This window comes from Nomia melanderi, chromosome 14, assembly GCF_051020985.1.
Source record: "Nomia melanderi isolate GNS246 chromosome 14, iyNomMela1, whole genome shotgun sequence".
Lineage (NCBI taxonomy): Eukaryota > Metazoa > Arthropoda > Insecta > Hymenoptera > Halictidae > Nomia > Nomia melanderi.
In genome coordinates, this window is record NC_135012.1 from 10,166,015 (window position 1) to 10,184,407 (window position 18,393).

Sequence of the window (18,393 nt, forward strand, 5' to 3'; positions counted from 1 at the left end):
CATATGCGAATTGTTCACTTTCTTGTAATTTATCACCCTATTAAAAATATAAATGTTGCGTACACACTTTGAGTGATTGAAAGAAAAATGCCTCCTAAACCAGTGATCCTTTATGCATAGATTAATACCTTTTTATGGAAAATTACTAGATTAATCGAATTGTACAACAAAAATGTATGATTCCATTAAAAAAAACCTGAATTACACATGGCTTCTAAGCTTTTAGCTGAAACATTTTTCATTGAAGTCATTATTCGTTCCAGTGTAATCAAAGTGAGTTTCCATTTATTGTAATTATACACAAGAATAATGAACATACTAAAAAGTAAACAAGTTGAATAACTCTCTCAATCATCCACAAAAAACGTAAAGATTGTCTAAATACCAAATGAAAAGGTACAAAAGGTTTATTTTTTTTTATAACACTGTTTCACCTTTATTATACCTTCCTATGCATTTTCGTACTCATTCTTTTCCACTCCATTTCTTAAAATCTGTAAATGTGATACTAAATACTATATTTTCTTAACTTCAACGAATGTAGAAGCTATAATTAAAAGGAACTAATATTTATAAAAAATATATAATTTTATTTATTTGAATCAGTGCTACATGTATTACTAAATTTTGACTCGACACTATATGAAAACTTATCATTTGAAAATATAGTAGTCCTTTAAGGTGTTTTATCGATCCAACTTGGTTTCCAAGACAACAATCCTACAGCCCAAAGTTATCCGCAACGTTATCATTAGCGAACGCAATCACATAGTTCATCGCATTTTAATTTGTACTGGCTTCTTTAATTTATGTACCTATATACGAGTCAACAATTATATTTCTATTATTATTATTATTATTATTATTATTATTCAGCTGATATTAGTGTAAACTGAGCCGAATCTACGTATGGTGTTCGATAACTTCAATGAAGAAACAGAAAAGTGAGAACATTTTATAGTATTTTCGGAGTATTCGAGATAGATACAGATAAAAGTAAAAATAATTGAATCTTTTCAAATGTTGAAAATGAAACATAAGCCAATATTTAAATCGGTACCGTATTATATTAAAATATACAATTATACAGTAATTGAAACTTTTGATCGAACTATTCACTAATTTCGTACAAATATTATGTAATACTATGAACTTTGAATCGCACGGGCTGATTCACGTATTACATATTGGGCAAAGGAATAATTTGCTATTCTTTCAACCGTTTTCAGGAGGCAATGAAAAATCGTAAAATCACTGAAGTTTATAATATTTAACTAACGAAATGTCAGCCTCGCGAGAATCAATAAAATCTTCCACTAGTTTGAAGGTACGTTATCGTGTAATATATTCTATGCTTAGATAAAAGTATTATATCCTTCAAAGTAATAAGGAAATTCCTTTTATTTCAAAAGCACGAAACGATTGTATTTCTGTTCAATATTTAAAACAATACTAAAAACAACAGATCGTTTCTTCTTTAACTACATTGTCCGTTATTTTATGTTTTAATATTTTCCTCGATCTTGTCTTGTTCCGTGAATATCTTCTTTAACTGTTTCCTTTAATCATCACAAACGCTCTGTTTTTATTCACAGTCTATTTACAATTATGCACATTTTACAAATAATATTGATTAGTTTTCTTGTATAATTCTTTCGTAAAAGGAGATATGTTTAAACAGAAATCCGAGGCTCACATAGACATACTACCTGCAATAGAATCTCAAAATTTAACCAGTGAAGTTACCGCAGAAAATCCGAAGAGAAATTCAGACGAACATGTCACGGACAATCCAGGAAGATTTACTACTGCTGTTGAGGTATTTTCAAATAGTTCAACATAAAGTAATTTTTTTCCATAATTATTTTTAAATATTGTATCGAACTTTTCTATAATAATAATTTCTATAATACACCTGTATCTATATATCTATATATATTTTTCTAGAATTATCTATAATTATTTTTAAATATCGTATTCAACTGTTTTATAATTATATATAATATATTAATTTAATACTGTTTAATGCTGTTATTCAAAAATGTGTCAGTATCAAATATAAACTTAATATAAACTAAGTCAACTAATTTGTCAATTACATTTCTATAATTTCTTATACAAATGTACTGGATTTATAATTCCGCAAAGATATTACTTCAATTTTTAATAACTTATTCTTCGCTCATTTGCAATATATAAATAAATAAGCTCATTAGTATATTCATTCATATTACATGAAAGATCTTACATTTTTGTCGTCCTAGTGGAAACGAATAAACATTGTTCATCGATTATGCCTTTATTTAATTTGACAATAATTATTTACCCCTATTTTCTAAATTTCAAGGTTCACGAATCTGAGAATATATAATTAACTATTCAGACAATCTAAGATCAAATAATTCAAACGAATGACAAGATTCTAGTATTTTTTTATCAGGACATCAAGAAACGAAGAGTGGAAGAAATTTTGGCGAAAAAGAAGCGCGAAGAAGAAGAAAAGGAGAGATTTGTCAAGGAGAGTGCTGAAAGAAAGGCAGCTGAAAGAGCAGAAATAATAAAACAAGCGAAAAGGTTAATTCTTTACCGAAAGCCAATGTGCAGACGCATTAATCGAGCTCTACTCGTGTCCGAGGTATTTTATAATATATAAATTTTTATATATTATATATTATATATTATAATATAGAAATTTTTAATTTTTTCATTTTAAAAAACGATTTAAATATCTAATCCTTACAGCTACTTTCGCTGAATAAGACTTGTATATTAAATTCAGTGCATCATAATTAATAAACAAATATTTTAGCGATATTCTCTACATCGTAATAATTTACGTTGATGATTGTACAAAGCTTAAGAATTAATTTAATATCGTATGAATATTAGTTAATTAACTTAGTTTAATTTAATCAATTAACTTCACACTATATTTTTTCATTTGATACAGTCTTTCACATCCATTATATATGAAGTACTTTAAAATCATTTCAACAGTGCTATAGAGAATTGGATGCTCAACTGAAATTTCAAGAAACTTTCAAGAACTTCGATAAGGAGGAAGAAACGAGGTACGTGAAGTTGATGAAAGAGGATGCGGCGAAATACGAAAAAGAGCAGAAACAGGTAGCTGAAGAACAACTTGAGAAGCAGAAGAGATATGCCAAGGAATTAAAGGAACAGTAAGTTGTTAAATATTTGCATGGAGTTTCTTGTAATGTATTTGTGTAATAAATATTACCGAGGACTGTAGAATCGAAGAAAATGAGAAGGACACGAAGGAAAAGGAGAGCGTAGAATTTGAAGCTGCGAAACAGGATCAGATTAATATAAATAAATACTTGAAGGATGCGAAAGAGCACGAAGAGCAAGAAGTCAGTGTCTTCGACGTTCTGTTCGTTTATATTTACTTTGGCTCGCTTGAAAAATATTCACACAATCTATGTACGTTTCCTTGTAAATATGTTTATAGTTGCGAAACAAGAAACAGAAACTGAAGCAGTTCTTTAAAGATGCAATCGAAGAGAAAAAACAGTTCGATCTTAAGCTGAAACAGGAAGAAGAATTTGAGGATCGAGCGATCGAAGCCTATCAGAACGCTAAGGAACGAATTAAGAAAATGCACAAAGAAGTTCAATTGAAGAGGAAGAAAAATATAGAGCATAAAATTCAAGCGATAAGTAATGAGTTATTCTTCTTGTTACATTTATTGATGTTTGATAAGATATATCATTTCCTTTGTATGTTCATATTGAGGCATCATGTCAATTTAAATTTGTATAAATCATTTTTTTGAGAAGATTTTAATTAATAACTTGGTACACATAGGCAACTATGTGGTATTTAAAAAAAACAGTTTTGAAGTATTCACATACTGGTAGAAAAAAATGTCAGGATGTGTTTCAAAAAATGCTGTCATTCCTTTACTATTAATGAATTCAACTACTCATTTTCAAAATGAATAATAAAATGATTAATATTGAAAGTACATAAAACAATAAATAATCTTTTGATAATTTTCAATGCAAAGGAGATAATTATTCAAGATAATTATATTATAAGTTACCTAAATTGTGAGTTCGACGGATATACTTATTTTACATTACCTATATTACAAACATATGAACTGCATTTTAATTATTAAGCAAAATACTTTTCATTTTGAAATTGACTAAAAGTGTTCCATCCAAGTTTTCCAAATCGATAATTAAAAATGAGTTTTCCGTAATAAAAAATATCAGAAATTTGTTATCCTAATAGCGGAGAAGCATCAAATGTTCGTGCAGTCCAAAGAAGATGTAGACGAAAAGATATTGCTGAGAGCTGTAGAGGAGAAGGAAGCAGACTACAAAGAAAAGGAGGAAATACGAAAAGAACGCGAGTCTCGTATGCGAAGGGAATTACAGGAGCTTCGAAAAGAAACTGCGGTAGCAAGATTGAAGCAACTCCAGAAGGTCAAGGATCTGAAAGCCTGGGAAATGATGCAGAGATTTAAAAAGGCTGAGCACGATAAAAACGTTGAACTGAAGCAGCAAGGTGAAGAATGGAATAAAAAAATAGAGTATGGGAAAGCACTGCGAAGACATATCGTAAGTGATTAATTGCAGTATATGTATGTGTATCATTTGAGCTGCTCATTGGCTGAATTGATTAACTCCACTTTCTGAATTTGTTAAGAATTTGCTAAGATAGTTCCAAACATTCTCAATATTTAATCTCTCGATAAAAGGAGACAAAAGTTATTCATCCCAATAATTTCAGTTACTGATGACGATTAACCCCTTGTTTTATAATAACGTGTAAGACTAGTGAAGATTTTAAACAGGATTTAACGAACATTACTCAGTTCTTGTGAATTTAACAATTATTATATTTTAGAGTAACTTTTGACATAGAATATATATAGAATTTTTCTCTTTTTTCAATAAATTATTAATAACAAAATTGTGATTTCATACGTGCATAGAGGTCTGGTATTACTTTGTAAATAAATGTTGAGTTACTATTATGAAATACAGTGTACAACAACCTGTTTACAAATTTGAAGGAAAGCAGTGATGATCATGCCATATATTTTTGAAACACCCTGTATATATTTAACAAGAATTCACCTTTTTCTAAATGATTCATCTCGCGTGTGTTCAGAGCGAAAAAGAGGCTGAACAAAAACAGGAGAAACTTTTGGAAGAAAAGGCCACCAACGTGAAAGTAATTATTGAGAAGGAAAATCAGAGAGTTCTTGATTACGCGGAAGAAGTCATCAATGAGTCTAAAGACGTGCGACCACTCTATCCGATTCTGAAAGCTGTGGAGGTACGTGCATAAAAATACTTATACAGGGTGTCGATGTTAACTCGAGCAGCTAACTTATTTCAGTTATTATTGAAAGTAAGAAAAATAACTAAATTAGATATTCATGGTTTTAAGGCGTGCATCTGATGGAGATAAACAAAATTCTGTGAAAATCATCCTATTTAGTAATGTTTTCTTACATGCAATAGTAACGAAAATAAGTTAGGTGTTTGAGTTAAAATTAACACCCTCTATATTATTTGTCATTTATAAATAGTTATGTACAATATGTTCTATCGCGAAAGAATGATATTACGAAATTTACGATATTTCTCGAGAACGTTCTTTCCAAATTCCTGAGTACAGTTTTTCTACAAAACGAAAAGCTTTTTACACTAAGAATGAATGGCAACAATTTTAAGATCATAACCAAATAAGAACAGAACTAAAATTAGAAATCGTACCCTTGTTTATAGGAATGTAAAAAGGAAATGGGTCTGGTACCATTAAGGAGAAAAGAAGAAACAGTAACAGAAACAGTGCTCACAAGAAGGCGAAGACGTCCCCGTATTTCCACGAAGTTTCTTCCGGAAGAACAAATCTGTTATTTGAAATAGTAAAAGATAATAAAGTGGAAAAAACATTTCTTCCTCTAGTATATTTTGTAGATAATAAAACGACGTATTTACGTCCTTTAGGGAGTAGGTATATTATTTTAAGGCAAATGGCATTTAACGTTACAAAATACTATTTACATTCGCTTATACACGTTCATTTATTTTTAATGCTATCGTCTAAATAATAAGATGAACAGTTACCAATATCTGTACAATAATAAATTAATGAATCATAAATGTTCTCTTATTTTCCAGTTACCTCTTTACACGAGTGTCACTAATAAACTGATAAAATTTAAGCAAACGTAGAACTAGTCGATTATTTAATTACCCTTCATACAGTACAATTTATTTCTGCATAATTTTGAAATTCGCATATGATATTTAAAATTCCTTTACTTCAATACTCCGATTGTTTTTAAATAATTTGTTTAACTTCATATACGAAATACTTGAAATTAACTGAATATTTCAAAAATGTTTACAACTCTGACAATTGAAATTCGTTCTAACATGTACACGTGAAGTAAACGCCATAAGTTTCACCTGCAGCTATTAGGTTAAGTATTTTTTAAACGAATGCATTCACTTTTTCATTTTTACATTGCAATTTCAAATTTTCATGTCTCTGTACTCGAAGAAAATTCTATGTTTCGTGCTTTACTTGCAGATGTGAAGCTACCTCGGAACCATTAAAATTATAACTGGACATTTTTTAAATACGTCCTGCATGAATTAAGTAAAAATGACTGAACCACCAAAAAAGAAACAGCCTCTGTCACCGTTGTTTACCTTTGTTAATGCAGGACTTTCTGGGTACTTGGATGAATGTCAAATATTTTCATATGCATCTTAATCCTTTTCCACATAAATACATTAAAGGCAAACTTATACATTGAAGCGATCAATCACATGCAATCGATTAAAAATACAAATCTTCAGTTAGAAAATATATTTTAGAATTTATATTGACTTATATTGACGTACAAATTACATTAAATCTGGAAGTATTTTATAAATCCATGTATATTAATTTCGTAATAATTTAATATATGCTAAACGATATGATAATATTTACAATTATTAGGACTTACCGTATTATCTGTTTCCATTAAAATCCTTCAGCATGGCTGCAACCTGCGTGGTTCATCCTATGGATGTGATAAAAAATCGGATTCAACTTCAAAAAGAGAAAACGTCGATTGGTTCCATAATTAGCTCTATATACAAAAACGAAGGGTTTTTGAAATTTTATTCCGGCCTGAGTGCGGGCCTTTTGCGACAAGCAACGTATACCACCGTGAGACTTGGTATTTACAATCAACTACAAGAATACTGGAAGTGAGTTGAATATATTGTAAACATCATAATGGTATTATGGTGAAAGTATAAGGCAGTTAATCTGTTAATCAATGTGCATATACATTGTTTAATATATACTTTAATACTACAATTATCAGAATGTATTGTGAGTTTCTGCAATTTTTCGATTGAAAATTACTTTTGGAACATTTACACGCTACATTTGATTCACCTGTTAACGTTTATTTGCGAATAATTAGACAAAGAAACCCTGAGAAACCTAATTTCGGCACGTTGGCGCTTATGGCAGCTACTGCCGGCGGCGTAGGAGCTTTCGTTGGCACACCGGCGGAAGTCGCCCTTGTAAGAATGTCTACTGATGGCAGATTGCCAAAAGGTTTATAACATTGTATCTTGCTTAATCGTTTGAAGTCATCTTCAGAAAATCGTTGTATCTTAATCATTTGGAATTATCGTTGTTCCATGTAAAACCATGACCATGTTGAACTTCAATGTAAATACACACTTAGATCGAATATATTGAGACGACTAAGACAATTTAATTTAACGAATACGATATAAAACGCTTTTGTAAAGTATATTGCCTTCAGATAACAATAAGTAATATACAAACACAATTGGTGAGCAGCATCGATGAAAAAATCTTTAACAAAAATATAAAGGAACATATAATATTATAGAATACACTTAAATAAAAGTTTATTTTTACTTCCATGCTTCGGAATGTCTGATTAAAATGATTCCTCGTTTTAATTTGGTTGCTTTATGTGTACTAACGGTGCATATTTATTTTCTATAGATCAAAGAAGAAATTACAAAAATGTGTTCCATGCGTTCGCAATAATATGTAAAAGTGAAGGAATTACTGCCCTTTGGAGAGGAAGCGTAGCGACAATGGGACGAGCGGTCGTTGTTAATATTTCCCAACTCGCGACGTACAGCCAGGCCAAATTTTTCATAGCTTCGAAACGTAATATACTAGAGATATAACATTCATTATATCCTGTGTATTTTATTTTCCTATTCTTTGACTGCATTGCCAAACAATGTAATTCATTCGTATTCTTTCATTTTTGAAAGTAAATTTCTTGCGCAGTGCAAATGCAGGACGGTGTAAAACTGCATTTTTGTGCATCCATGTTGTCGGGATTTCTCACCACCTTCAACAGCATGCCATTTGACATAACTAAAACAAGGTAACTTCACATTACTAGAACTAACATTAAAATTAGTATATTGATTTTTATTTATTTGTCGAACGTAAGTAAATACGTACTTAAACTGAATTATAATGAATTTACACGAACACTCGTAACTAACGTACCCATTACATTACAATATTGAATTAAACTGCTCCATATAATTAGTTATGAATCAGATTCTAAAATTCCATAAAACTGATTTTGTAAATATTAACGTGTAATTTCGTTGAAATTTTAGAATACAAAACTTGAAAAGTGCGGGGAAAACGCCTGGTATGATTTCAATGATGGTGTCTATAATGAAAACGGAAGGTGTAGGAGCATTGTGGAAAGGCTTCTGGCCCACTTATTGCAGAATAGGACCACACACAGTTTTAACATTTATAATTAATGAACAGATCGTAAAACTCTATAGGCAGTACACATCAGAATAGTTGAGTTCTTAAATTGAAACAATTCTGATGTACACGTATTTGTATATATACATGTGATACTTTTACAAAAATCTGTTATAGAAGTGTAAAAAGTGAACTGAAAAATTTGGAAAATAAATGCTGTTGTGGGAAAATGTTGACTAATGCTTTATGAACAATGAAAGAAGGCTAATATATATCTGCGATTCAAATGCGTAAATATTGTTACATTTGTTTAATTAACTAGTTATTAAAGTTAAAGTATTAATAAAATCCGTGTCTAATGTGTGTTTAGTTTGTCTACTCCACTTGTGTTCAGTGTATTCAGATTTATTTCAATGTCAACAGCACATTTTTAAGAGAAATTTTAATAAAACGACGAGGAAAATCGTATTTACTTCAAACATATTATAAAAATATAATATTGAGATAAAAAAATAAAATAGAACACGTTTTTTATTTATTTATTTGTATTTATTTACAGAGATATAAGCAAAATTATTACATCCAAGTTCAAAATAATACCTAAAAGTGTGTTATACGTTCCAATCCTAAATGTTTAACAATTTTGTTCGAAATATTATAGTTTAAATAAAAATGTACATGGAACTACAATTTTATTTATTAAAATTTCAATTATTAAAATAAAAACTATTGACATATATAATTTATCGAAGAATTTTTCTAATTAGTCAAAATAATTTCCTATATAAATTTTATAGCTGTACTTTGTTATAATAGTATTATTATACCACTATAACTAGCGCTTTTTTAATAGCACAGATCATTTAAAATAACATATTTTTGGAAAACAAGAACGAATATTGTTAAAACATATCTTTCTATTTTGATTTTCTTATTAGCAAATCTGATAGTCTTTATAGATGAATATAACAAATAATAAGTAGACGAATAGACAAATTCTATCATTTCTTCTTTTAAGTATACGAAAATTGTATTCCATTTGGATAAAACTTCATTCTTCAGGCGGTACAAAGAGTTTCTTATACATACGATGAAACTGATCGACAAATATCATTGTAAGTATAGTATTCGGCGCAGATCTAGTATAGTACGGTATAAATCCTCGCCACAGTGAAATTATTCCATCTTTTCGCATTATATCGTACATCATGCCGAAAAGCCCCGGTGGCTTTGTTGGTAAATTCCAATTTTGTATTCTTTAGAAAAGAATTTCGAACAGTTTTTAATAGAAATAATAAGAATCAATGAACTACAAATAAGCATTTACTCCACCTAGTTTTAGCCACGTCCATAGGAAGTGAAGTTGAAGTCGTCAACAGACCAGATAACATAGCAGAATAAAATTGCAATGAAACACCCTCTTCAAAATAACCTGCAATAACCGATATCCAAAAATATAATCTATTCTGTCGATGTTTTGACAGTATAATGATGTAATCATTTTTAATATAAAATATAAAAAATAAAATAGTTATTAAGATATGCATTTACAACGTGTTACTACATATTAATAACTTGAAATGGAAACCAAAATCCCAATACCACTTTTCCTGATTTTCGTAAAATGGAGTGTAAAATCGCTCCTTGAAATTTACAATAAAAATCTTTAGTCCTTTCTACTTATTCTAATATAGATAAAAATTATAAAGGAGAAACAAATAGAGAACTAAAAACATTATCTAAAGCATGCAATCACATTAAGTTGGGGGTTGAGAATAATTCAGTCGGATATACAATAACAATTTCAAAAAGTTATTTTTGATACTTTCTCAATCCTCCATTAAGTTATATAAACATTTCACTATACACTTTATTATAATTACGTAATATTGTTACTCTTATTTTTGTATCTAATTTCAGTAATTACCTGTATCTTTCAACATTATCTTTGCCCAGCTATATGTACCCAATTGTGTGCCATTGACTACAGCTCCTCTGATCATAGTTGGCGTAGCTCCTCGCCACAATGCACGTACACCGTCCCTCTTCGCAATGCCAATTAATCCGGCGAAGCCATTTCTATAATTCCATCGCTTCGCTAAAAATTCGTTCTTCGGTTTATCATTTTCGAAAGTTTACTCGATTAACAAAAGACCCTACACGATTAAACTATTTTTACTTGTGTTGCAAAAGTCGAGCAAATGCAAATAAAAATGTTAAGAGATCATATATCTATAAATTGTATAAAAGAATAATGTGTGAAAAGAAACTCAGGTGTAAAATATTTATATCTTTAAGATATATTTCCGTGATAGAGTATACAGTAATAAACTCACCAGGAGGTAATTTCACATCAGCTATCATACGAACTAAGACCAAATCAGTAGGAGTTGAAATGAATGAACCGACGAGACCAGATATCATTCCAATGCTAATCATCGTAGGATAATTTAAGCGTCCAAACTGTTGCCTAGATTACATTTAATACTTTATGGCATCTATAAATTCTTACTATTTTCTAATATTTTTAAAAATTTTCATCATTATTTTATTATTTAATTTTATTATTTCGATTTGTGTAAAAATTTGTTTTGTGAGCTGTACTCGCATCGAGTTCTTTTACCATATAAATTATATAATCATACATAGTCAAGTATAAATTATACAATTATATATAAATCACATTAGGTCATATATAAATTATATAATCTGATAAAAATATTCTGTGGTTGATCTTAAATAATTGTTTAAAAATTTTATGAAACTGCCAACTACGCTACGCCATTAGTACGTAGGCTTTTAAAATTAGATTCGACTGACATTCGCGAGGGTATAAATATGATGCAAATGAGTTAAACATAGATTTTCGAAAACTCTAATTTTTCACTCACTGACTCATATCGTACAAAGTAGTGTACATTCCAAGCCTAGCAGTGCTGTAAATGAGTTGTCGAAGAAGCCCAGCTGTCCAGCCAACGTAAAATCCACGTATCCCGACTCCATGTAAAATTTCTCGTAACGTTTCACCAAACGAAGCTTTCGAAAGCTGCATTCGTACTTTAATTACGTCTAAAGGGTGCGTTGCGCTTTGCCCTATAGCACTGTCACAATAACACGTTCTTTTATCATTATTGAAATTTAATTGCTGTAATGATATTAAACATGACATTACCCGGACACACCGCCAATGATAAAATTGATAAAGGGAGGTACTTTTTGATCTCGATTAGATAATAGTGACATCGAATCATATTTTCATTCGTGTGCTTCACAAAAGAAATAAAATAATATATTTAACACAAATATAAAAATCTAGAATGTACGTTAACCCTCATCGCATAAGTATAATATACGATACCTTCATTATTGGGTTATTACTGAATGCAGCAACTTTTATATCCTGAAACGATGTACTTTTCTCTGTTCATTTCTTTTCACTGTCTGATTTCGAAGAATTTCACGAGTTCATTTCATACGTCCTACCCTATACTAAACACGTGACAGAGAAAGCACAGAACAGAAGGATTGTTGACTTTAGGATTTTGTTTTTCGTTTTCAAAATTCGGAACATAGTTGAATGTTTTCTTCATACAAGTGTTATAATTAATTAAATGTTAAATCTAAATGTTACAATTAACTGTTCATTGTCAAATATTATTAAATATATTAATGACACAGAACAGTAATGTCTAATCTATTAAAAAGCCGTTAAGATAATTTTAAAAAATCCCACTTCTTTATCCCAGATTAGTGGCGCTATCTATTGCAAGAATGCCGAAACTTCTACCCAAATAGTGCCGGATTGTATTCGAGAGGTGGTGCCACCAAATCGACTATGCGGCGTGTTTATTCAATATATTTATTTACAATGTTCACTAAATTATGTTGAAATATTTTTACCAACTTCTATGATGGCTTGTTTCTAACTGACTATTTACAAAAAGAATGTCACGGATATTAATAAAAGAATTTTTAAATGTATAGTTAAACAATTTGTAATAACAGACATTGACTTTATTTACAATCTACGTTACCAACAGATTCGCTACAACTGCCCCTGTCCTCACTCTCAAATATTTCGAATTGAATATTTAACGTATTGACCAAATAAAAAAACAGACACATTAAACAACATGGCCGTAACTATCGCAATAAGAACCTTTATTTGGCATATTAGATTGCCATGAATAGTCATATTTATATAAATGAATAAGAATATAATGATTTTATAATTTATATGCATGGATCAGTAGCTAAATTCTGATAGTCAAGAGATAATTTCAGTAAAAAATCTGTTAGATCTGACATATTCGTTTCTAATTTCTTTACCGTCTTCGCAAGAGCCTTGTGCAGCACTGTTAACGTATTATACATCATGGATATCGTCGTGGTCATAGACGAGCTAACGGCTACCATTAAACCCTGACTTCTGATTTCGCCATCGTGCAATAATATGCTTAAACCCTCCTTCCTTTCAGAACTGTACTCGATCTAAATATAAAAAGAAAATGATCTAGTAACACACAATTTTCGAACACCATGAACACAATAAAATCATTAAAAATCTTAAATACAACTACACGTTAAGAAAAAATAGTTAATACGTTGACTGCCACAAGAATATTGAATGTTATCTAAGGAAAGGTGATGCAAGATGGAAATGCTACAGAAAAATCACTGTATACTTTTATGCTTACTGATTGTGTGACTCTAAAAAATACTGTATATACTGTTATTATTTATGAAAATTTGGTATAAATTATTCTCAGACACACACACTTAAAAGGTATGATTTCGAAGTAAATAATGGAAGTATAGATTTTAATTATCGAATGAATACATGTATGGTAAACGTCTCAACATACTCCGCATGTTTTAAACAGGTTCTTCAGTTTTGCCCACGAATGTACAGCGAATCCTGTATTGTACAATTGACAAATAGCGATTCCGTATCTTTCCTTAGTTTCGTTCCATTTGGGCGTTTTTTTTGGCACATCGTCCCCAGACAATCTTCTGTGTACTCGAATGTCTAATGGAACATGAGCGTTGAAATGGTTTTTATCTAAACTGTACAAACGAGAATGACATTGTTACCTGACTTTCATAAAAACTGTATAAATAATTAAATACGTTTTCGCGGAAGCTTTCGTAGCACGATTATTTTAAACGGTACATATGTTTCTTAAGAAAGAGTGTTTTAAAATAATCGTTCTCCTAATTATGTTCCTATAATATATACTTAAATCTGTAGACTACAGAATTTTTTTACTGGTAAGTTCCTCCGATTGCAAACTTCATCCAATCCATGTAACTCTGAGAGTGGGAATAACATGGACGTACATGTTGCAACATGATGATCAATTTCTCTTTTTGTTTATCCACATAGCAATAACAATCCACGGTTAAATAACCGAAGTAACCTTCGTTTTGCATCCCTCTAGCAAATTTGTTTATTACTGGCTCAAGTTCGCTGTTGTTTAATGACGTTTGAGGCATCATAAAGATATTAGTCGAAACGGTGCAGAGATCTGTGGTATACATTAACGCGTTAACTGCCACGAGAATTTTCTAGCGTTTTGAATAGCAATACTTATTCTTTAATAACTAAGATAAATGATATAAATGATTAAAAGTAATCCACTACGAACTCGACGACAGGTAAATAAAAATACATACCCAAACGCACTATGTCAGCAGTTCCCAGCCACTTTATTCTCTCCTTAGTCCCTTTTTTCGGAATGAACAGACTGACGGCAACGTTTTTCGCGTCCTTCTTGATCGGCGCAGCTTGCAACAAACATCCGAATTTCTGTAAATGTGCATAAAACTCCTTCCAAGAATCATAGAACCTCGACAACCGAGTAACGCCGGAAACAACCTTCGGCAGCTGTTCCTGTAACGTAGCGAGAAACGTGTTCCGCACTGCGCAATTCGCTCCCCATTCATCCCCGAATCTTTCCCGCTCTTTCCGTATAGCTGGCATGAACGGGATGCTGATGTGATTGATAAGAAATATTCCGCGATGCTCGGTACTCGAGCCGAAATTCAATTTGAACAACCACACGCAGATGTCCGTGTGACTGATGATCATCTTAGCCAGAGCGGCGCAAAGAGTCTCGTAGCTGTTTATATTGCAGTGATAAGGTGGCTGCAACAGTTCGAGGCCCGCGATCATGGCTGACATGTTGGATTTGTTTAAGAATTTACTTTGAAGCTTCATGTCTGGGCCCAGCAGAGCGACACCGAGATTTCCAACTAATCGCATGTCGCATTCGTCGACGACCCACGGTAAGAAATAAGCATGTTTGCCAGCGATCTTCTTCCTAATCTCGTTGAGGGATTCTTCGGAACAGTGTAAAACCCTGGAGAGATTTAACGGGCATCGTTTGAAGGTATCTGCTTCGGAGAGGGCTATGAAACTGATGCGTTTGGCTACGTCCTCTTCCGAAGATATGGACTCTATGAAATCGCTGTACATGACGAACAGGTCTTGAGTCGGTTTCGTGGGTAAGATGTAAATCACTTCGGAGTTTGGGTTTCTAACGAAACAGATTCTCAGGATGCACATGTTTTGCAACACGGCAAATTTTTTTGGCTGATACATTCGACGTAGGTCCACGGGGAAGCCGAGAGACGTTAAATGCAGAACCACGTGTGGTTTCTGAACAATCGAAGTGAATTCTTTACTTAATTTCAGAGACAGCTCCCGAGTTGTTTGCAGGGACGTTAACATTTTCGTCAGATAACGCTCGTATATCTCCATCTTCTTTTTACGCGACAGCCAGCACAACCACAACACATTAGCGGCTATATAAAGATACTCCGATTCGGTTTTCCTTTTACGTAGCTGTAAGAAGACACCATTGAGAAATATCGCACAGCTTGACTGCCGGTAGTTACTGCCCGCATTATCTCTTTCTATCCAGTTTTTCTCCCTTAACCCGTTAACTGTGGAATTTAGTTTGGAAACTCTCGTTTTGAGCGCAATAAAATAAAAAAATTAAGTATGTACTCGTCGAGTCGAAAGACCGAAGCAAAGCAAAAAAGAATGACATGTTTATCTGAAGAAATAAATAATTCATTGTTGAAAGAATCAGTATCATTTCAAGCTTTAAGATGACATGTAATGCTCGTCAAACGCAGTTAACTAGTTAAATGACAGAAAAAATGGGAAAACTAGTCTTCTTAAGAATAGTCTTACCTTGGCCAAGAACAAGTAAATATTTGCGATGATTCTAAATTTTCTATAATTGTTGTAAATAATGTATTTTTATAGTCTAAATGAATCCTTACTTTCGATGAAAATGTAGCATTTTATAGTTCTGTAGATTCATTTTTTACTAATCCAGGACAAAATTTATTTACCAGATAACCACGGTACCAGGCTTGTATCAGAGTTGCAGCTATGTGTTTCCCATAAGTCGTTTGAAACTGCAGTCTCCAGGATTTCAACCAAGGACGTTCTTCAGCATTTTGTAACAAAGAAATTAAATCTTTCCTAAACAGAACGAAATTCGCTCCATTTTCCGGAATCCTCGATAGAAAAGCAAAAGTAGCACTTGGATTGAGGTGTAGCGTTGTTATATATCGCTTTGTTAAAATTTTTTCTATTTGTGGACACAAGACTAAATACCATTTAGATCCACATTGATTACCGTATAGATCCAACGTTTTCATCCAAATATTGCAATCTACGAATTTTCCATCGGTAAATTTTAAATTACTAATTTTCGATAATTCGCGTTCCATATGAAACAAATCAAACGAATTTCGTTCTTTATAAATCTCATTGAAAGTGTCAATCTTCGATTGTTTAATCGTTACCCGACGATTTGTGACATCATAAGCGGCAGTCGAATCCTCTTCCCTAAAATAAATATTCTGCTACATACTTAAATCATTATCTATTCGATTATCCATTTTCTTAATCGCTGCATACTTAAATCATTATCTATTCAATTATCCATTTTCTTAATCGCAGATAAGAATTATAGGAATTTACTATCTAGTTATAATCCACTTATTTTTGCGATAAGAAAATACAAAATTGTTCAATCTTACAGGTTGTCCACAAAAACACTCCCTGATTTCAAACGGTTAAAAAGTCAAAATTTATTGGAATATTCTTTCACCTTTATGGGTACAGTTTTATTAATTCACAGTTTTATATGGTATCCGTGGATTAGATCGCTCGGTGTGCGTTCAACCTATTGCCCAACAAACACAAATACGATAATCGAGCTCGAACCAAATTCTCCGAAGCATATCCGGCGTGATCGCGTTTATAGTTTCAGTTATGCGTTCCTGCAGATCATCCATAGTTGCGAGCTCCAAAGGAAAAAGTCACAAACAGTAACGTCCGGTGACCTCGATAGTCACTTGAGGAACGCCTGGTCATTTTTTCCATTTTTTCAAATGAATTTCACTGCTTGCTAGTTACAAGACATGTCTTGAGTTAACGCATTTGCTGTCACCTTATTTAACATATTCCAATAAATTTTGAATTTGTAACCATTTGGAATCAAGGAGTGTTTTTATGGACACGCTGTACAACAGACTAAATTACCTACTGATTGTTTGACTTTCTAGCTAGGGAGAACATCTTTGTTCTGAGGTGGATCATGTCCTGCATAAATTTTATGTCAGACTCGTCGTGTTCCGTGCACGGAACCTCCTTTGGGTTGACTAAAATGTTTCGAGTATTTTCCAGTCTCCATTTTGGTACATTTTCCCAAACGCGGCGACAAGGAGTTTCATTGTTCGTTTCGTCGTACGAATCACTCCCAGGCAAGTTTCTGCAAACTTTTCTCAAGTTTCGCAAAGAGAAATGAGACGGCGGTTGCATGCGGCTTTTGCCTGCAGTTAACAGGCCAATTTTTAACCGTAACAGATGTTCCTCGCAAGCTCGTTCTAAATTCATGAGTTCTTTCACCGTGTACTCGTAAAAATTTTGTGTGTACTCCAAATCCTCCGATTCATTTGTGTTACCCAGTTTGCTGTTCGTATATAACACCGGCAATAATTATTAATTTTTCAGAAGTAAAAAGTATCGTGAATACGATAGAAAATGAGCAACCATTTCACAAGTATTTGTTGTTTGTATCAGTACGAAATCAACTCAATTGTTAATAAAACATTCCTAATAATTTAAAATAGTGCATTTTTCTAGAGATCAAGTAAAGTTAGAGATTTGGTAAAACAAAAAGACACCATAAAGTAAGTTAAAAAAACAGACGACAGTGATTGTAATTGAAGTAATGAGTGTAAAATATAAAATAGTCCACTAATTAAAATATAAAATAAAATTATTAAATTTTAATTTAATAATCAAACCTCATTCGTTTAAGTATATCTCTCCTTTGATCGCCGAGCAAATGTTTAGCTAAACTGAATTCTCGTTGAAACGCCTGCATAGAGCTTTTAATCGCTTCTATGCATTGCGAATAGGATTCTTCCGTTCGTAGTAATTTACGAGGACGTTCCATTCTGCCAGTTTTACAAATAACTATGACAGCCTAATGTAAAACAAAATCGAATTAAATGAATATTTTATGATTTGAGTAATGAAAATTTAAATGAAGTTCTATGTATAATATGCTTTTATAATATTAATTATTATAC

The 18,393-nt window shown here is 31.8% G+C and overlaps 4 protein-coding genes across 4 annotated transcripts; 2 read left to right on the forward strand and 2 right to left on the reverse strand.

Annotated features, from left to right (window-relative positions):
• Positions 1–749: 749 nt before the first annotated feature.
• On the forward strand, positions 750–6,053 carry LOC143175268 (uncharacterized). Its single transcript, XM_076373669.1, has 10 exons — positions 750–944; positions 1,230–1,327; positions 1,682–1,819; positions 2,441–2,635; positions 2,998–3,182; positions 3,254–3,374; positions 3,473–3,680; positions 4,261–4,589; positions 5,146–5,313; positions 5,769–6,053. The coding sequence occupies exons 2-10, from the start codon at positions 1,283–1,285 to the stop codon at positions 5,907–5,909; spliced, it is 1,530 nt and encodes a 509-aa protein (XP_076229784.1). The 5' UTR covers positions 750–944; positions 1,230–1,282; the 3' UTR covers positions 5,910–6,053.
• A 601-nt stretch (positions 6,054–6,654) lies between these two features.
• On the forward strand, positions 6,655–7,616 carry LOC143175294 (mitochondrial 2-oxoglutarate/malate carrier protein). Its single transcript, XM_076373906.1, has 3 exons — positions 6,655–6,725; positions 7,035–7,250; positions 7,472–7,616. The coding sequence occupies exons 1-3, from the start codon at positions 6,655–6,657 to the stop codon at positions 7,614–7,616; spliced, it is 432 nt and encodes a 143-aa protein (XP_076230021.1).
• Positions 7,617–8,335: 719 nt separating this feature from the next.
• On the reverse strand, positions 8,336–18,284 carry LOC116428955 (IQ motif-containing protein H). The gene is made up of 8 exons (XM_076373568.1): positions 18,106–18,284; positions 17,355–17,768; positions 16,138–16,639; positions 14,449–15,619; positions 14,042–14,300; positions 13,638–13,839; positions 13,102–13,263; positions 8,336–8,418 (listed from the first exon to the last, which is right to left on the reverse strand). The coding sequence occupies exons 1-8, from the start codon at positions 18,255–18,257 to the stop codon at positions 8,395–8,397; spliced, it is 2,886 nt and encodes a 961-aa protein (XP_076229683.1). The 5' UTR covers positions 18,258–18,284; the 3' UTR covers positions 8,336–8,394.
• On the reverse strand, positions 9,824–12,252 carry LOC116428954 (mitochondrial 2-oxoglutarate/malate carrier protein). The gene is made up of 7 exons (XM_031981224.1): positions 12,131–12,252; positions 11,945–12,038; positions 11,664–11,873; positions 11,109–11,242; positions 10,700–10,870; positions 10,105–10,204; positions 9,824–10,028 (listed from the first exon to the last, which is right to left on the reverse strand). The coding sequence occupies exons 2-7, from the start codon at positions 12,013–12,015 to the stop codon at positions 9,824–9,826; spliced, it is 891 nt and encodes a 296-aa protein (XP_031837084.1). The 5' UTR covers positions 12,016–12,038; positions 12,131–12,252.
• Positions 18,285–18,393: the final 109 nt, after the last annotated feature.

Bases quoted from the DNA above. Each gene is read 5' to 3' on its own strand.
- LOC143175268 (XM_076373669.1), top strand. From the start codon at position 1,283: ATGTCAGCCTCGCGAGAATCAATAAAATCTTCCACTAGTTTGAAG. The intron at 3,183-3,253 runs GTAAGTTGTTAA...CGAGGACTGTAG, and splicing joins GCCAAGGAATTAAAGGAACA to AATCGAAGAAAATGAGAAGG. The intron at 5,314-5,768 runs GTACGTGCATAA...CCTTGTTTATAG, and splicing joins CGATTCTGAAAGCTGTGGAG to GAATGTAAAAAGGAAATGGG.
- LOC143175294 (XM_076373906.1), top strand. From the start codon at position 6,655: ATGACTGAACCACCAAAAAAGAAACAGCCTCTGTCACCGTTGTTTACC. The intron at 6,726-7,034 runs GTACTTGGATGA...AAAATCCTTCAG, and splicing joins GTTAATGCAGGACTTTCTGG to CATGGCTGCAACCTGCGTGG. The intron at 7,251-7,471 runs GTGAGTTGAATA...GCGAATAATTAG, and splicing joins CAACTACAAGAATACTGGAA to ACAAAGAAACCCTGAGAAAC.
- LOC116428954 (XM_031981224.1), bottom strand. From the start codon at position 12,015: ATGTCACTATTATCTAATCGAGATCAAAAAGTACCTCCCTTTATCAAT. The intron at 10,871-11,108 runs GTGAGTTTATTA...ACGAATTTTTAG, and splicing joins TGATGTGAAATTACCTCCTG to CGAAGCGATGGAATTATAGA. The intron at 10,205-10,699 runs GTAATTACTGAA...CGGTTATTGCAG, and splicing joins GATAATGTTGAAAGATACAG to GTTATTTTGAAGAGGGTGTT.
- LOC116428955 (XM_076373568.1), bottom strand. From the start codon at position 18,257: ATGGAACGTCCTCGTAAATTACTACGAACGGAAGAATCCTATTCGCAA. The intron at 15,620-16,137 runs GTAAATAAATTT...GTCTTCTTACAG, and splicing joins CCTGGTACCGTGGTTATCTG to CTACGTAAAAGGAAAACCGA. The intron at 14,301-14,448 runs GTATGTATTTTT...TGTATACCACAG, and splicing joins TGCTGACATAGTGCGTTTGG to ATCTCTGCACCGTTTCGACT.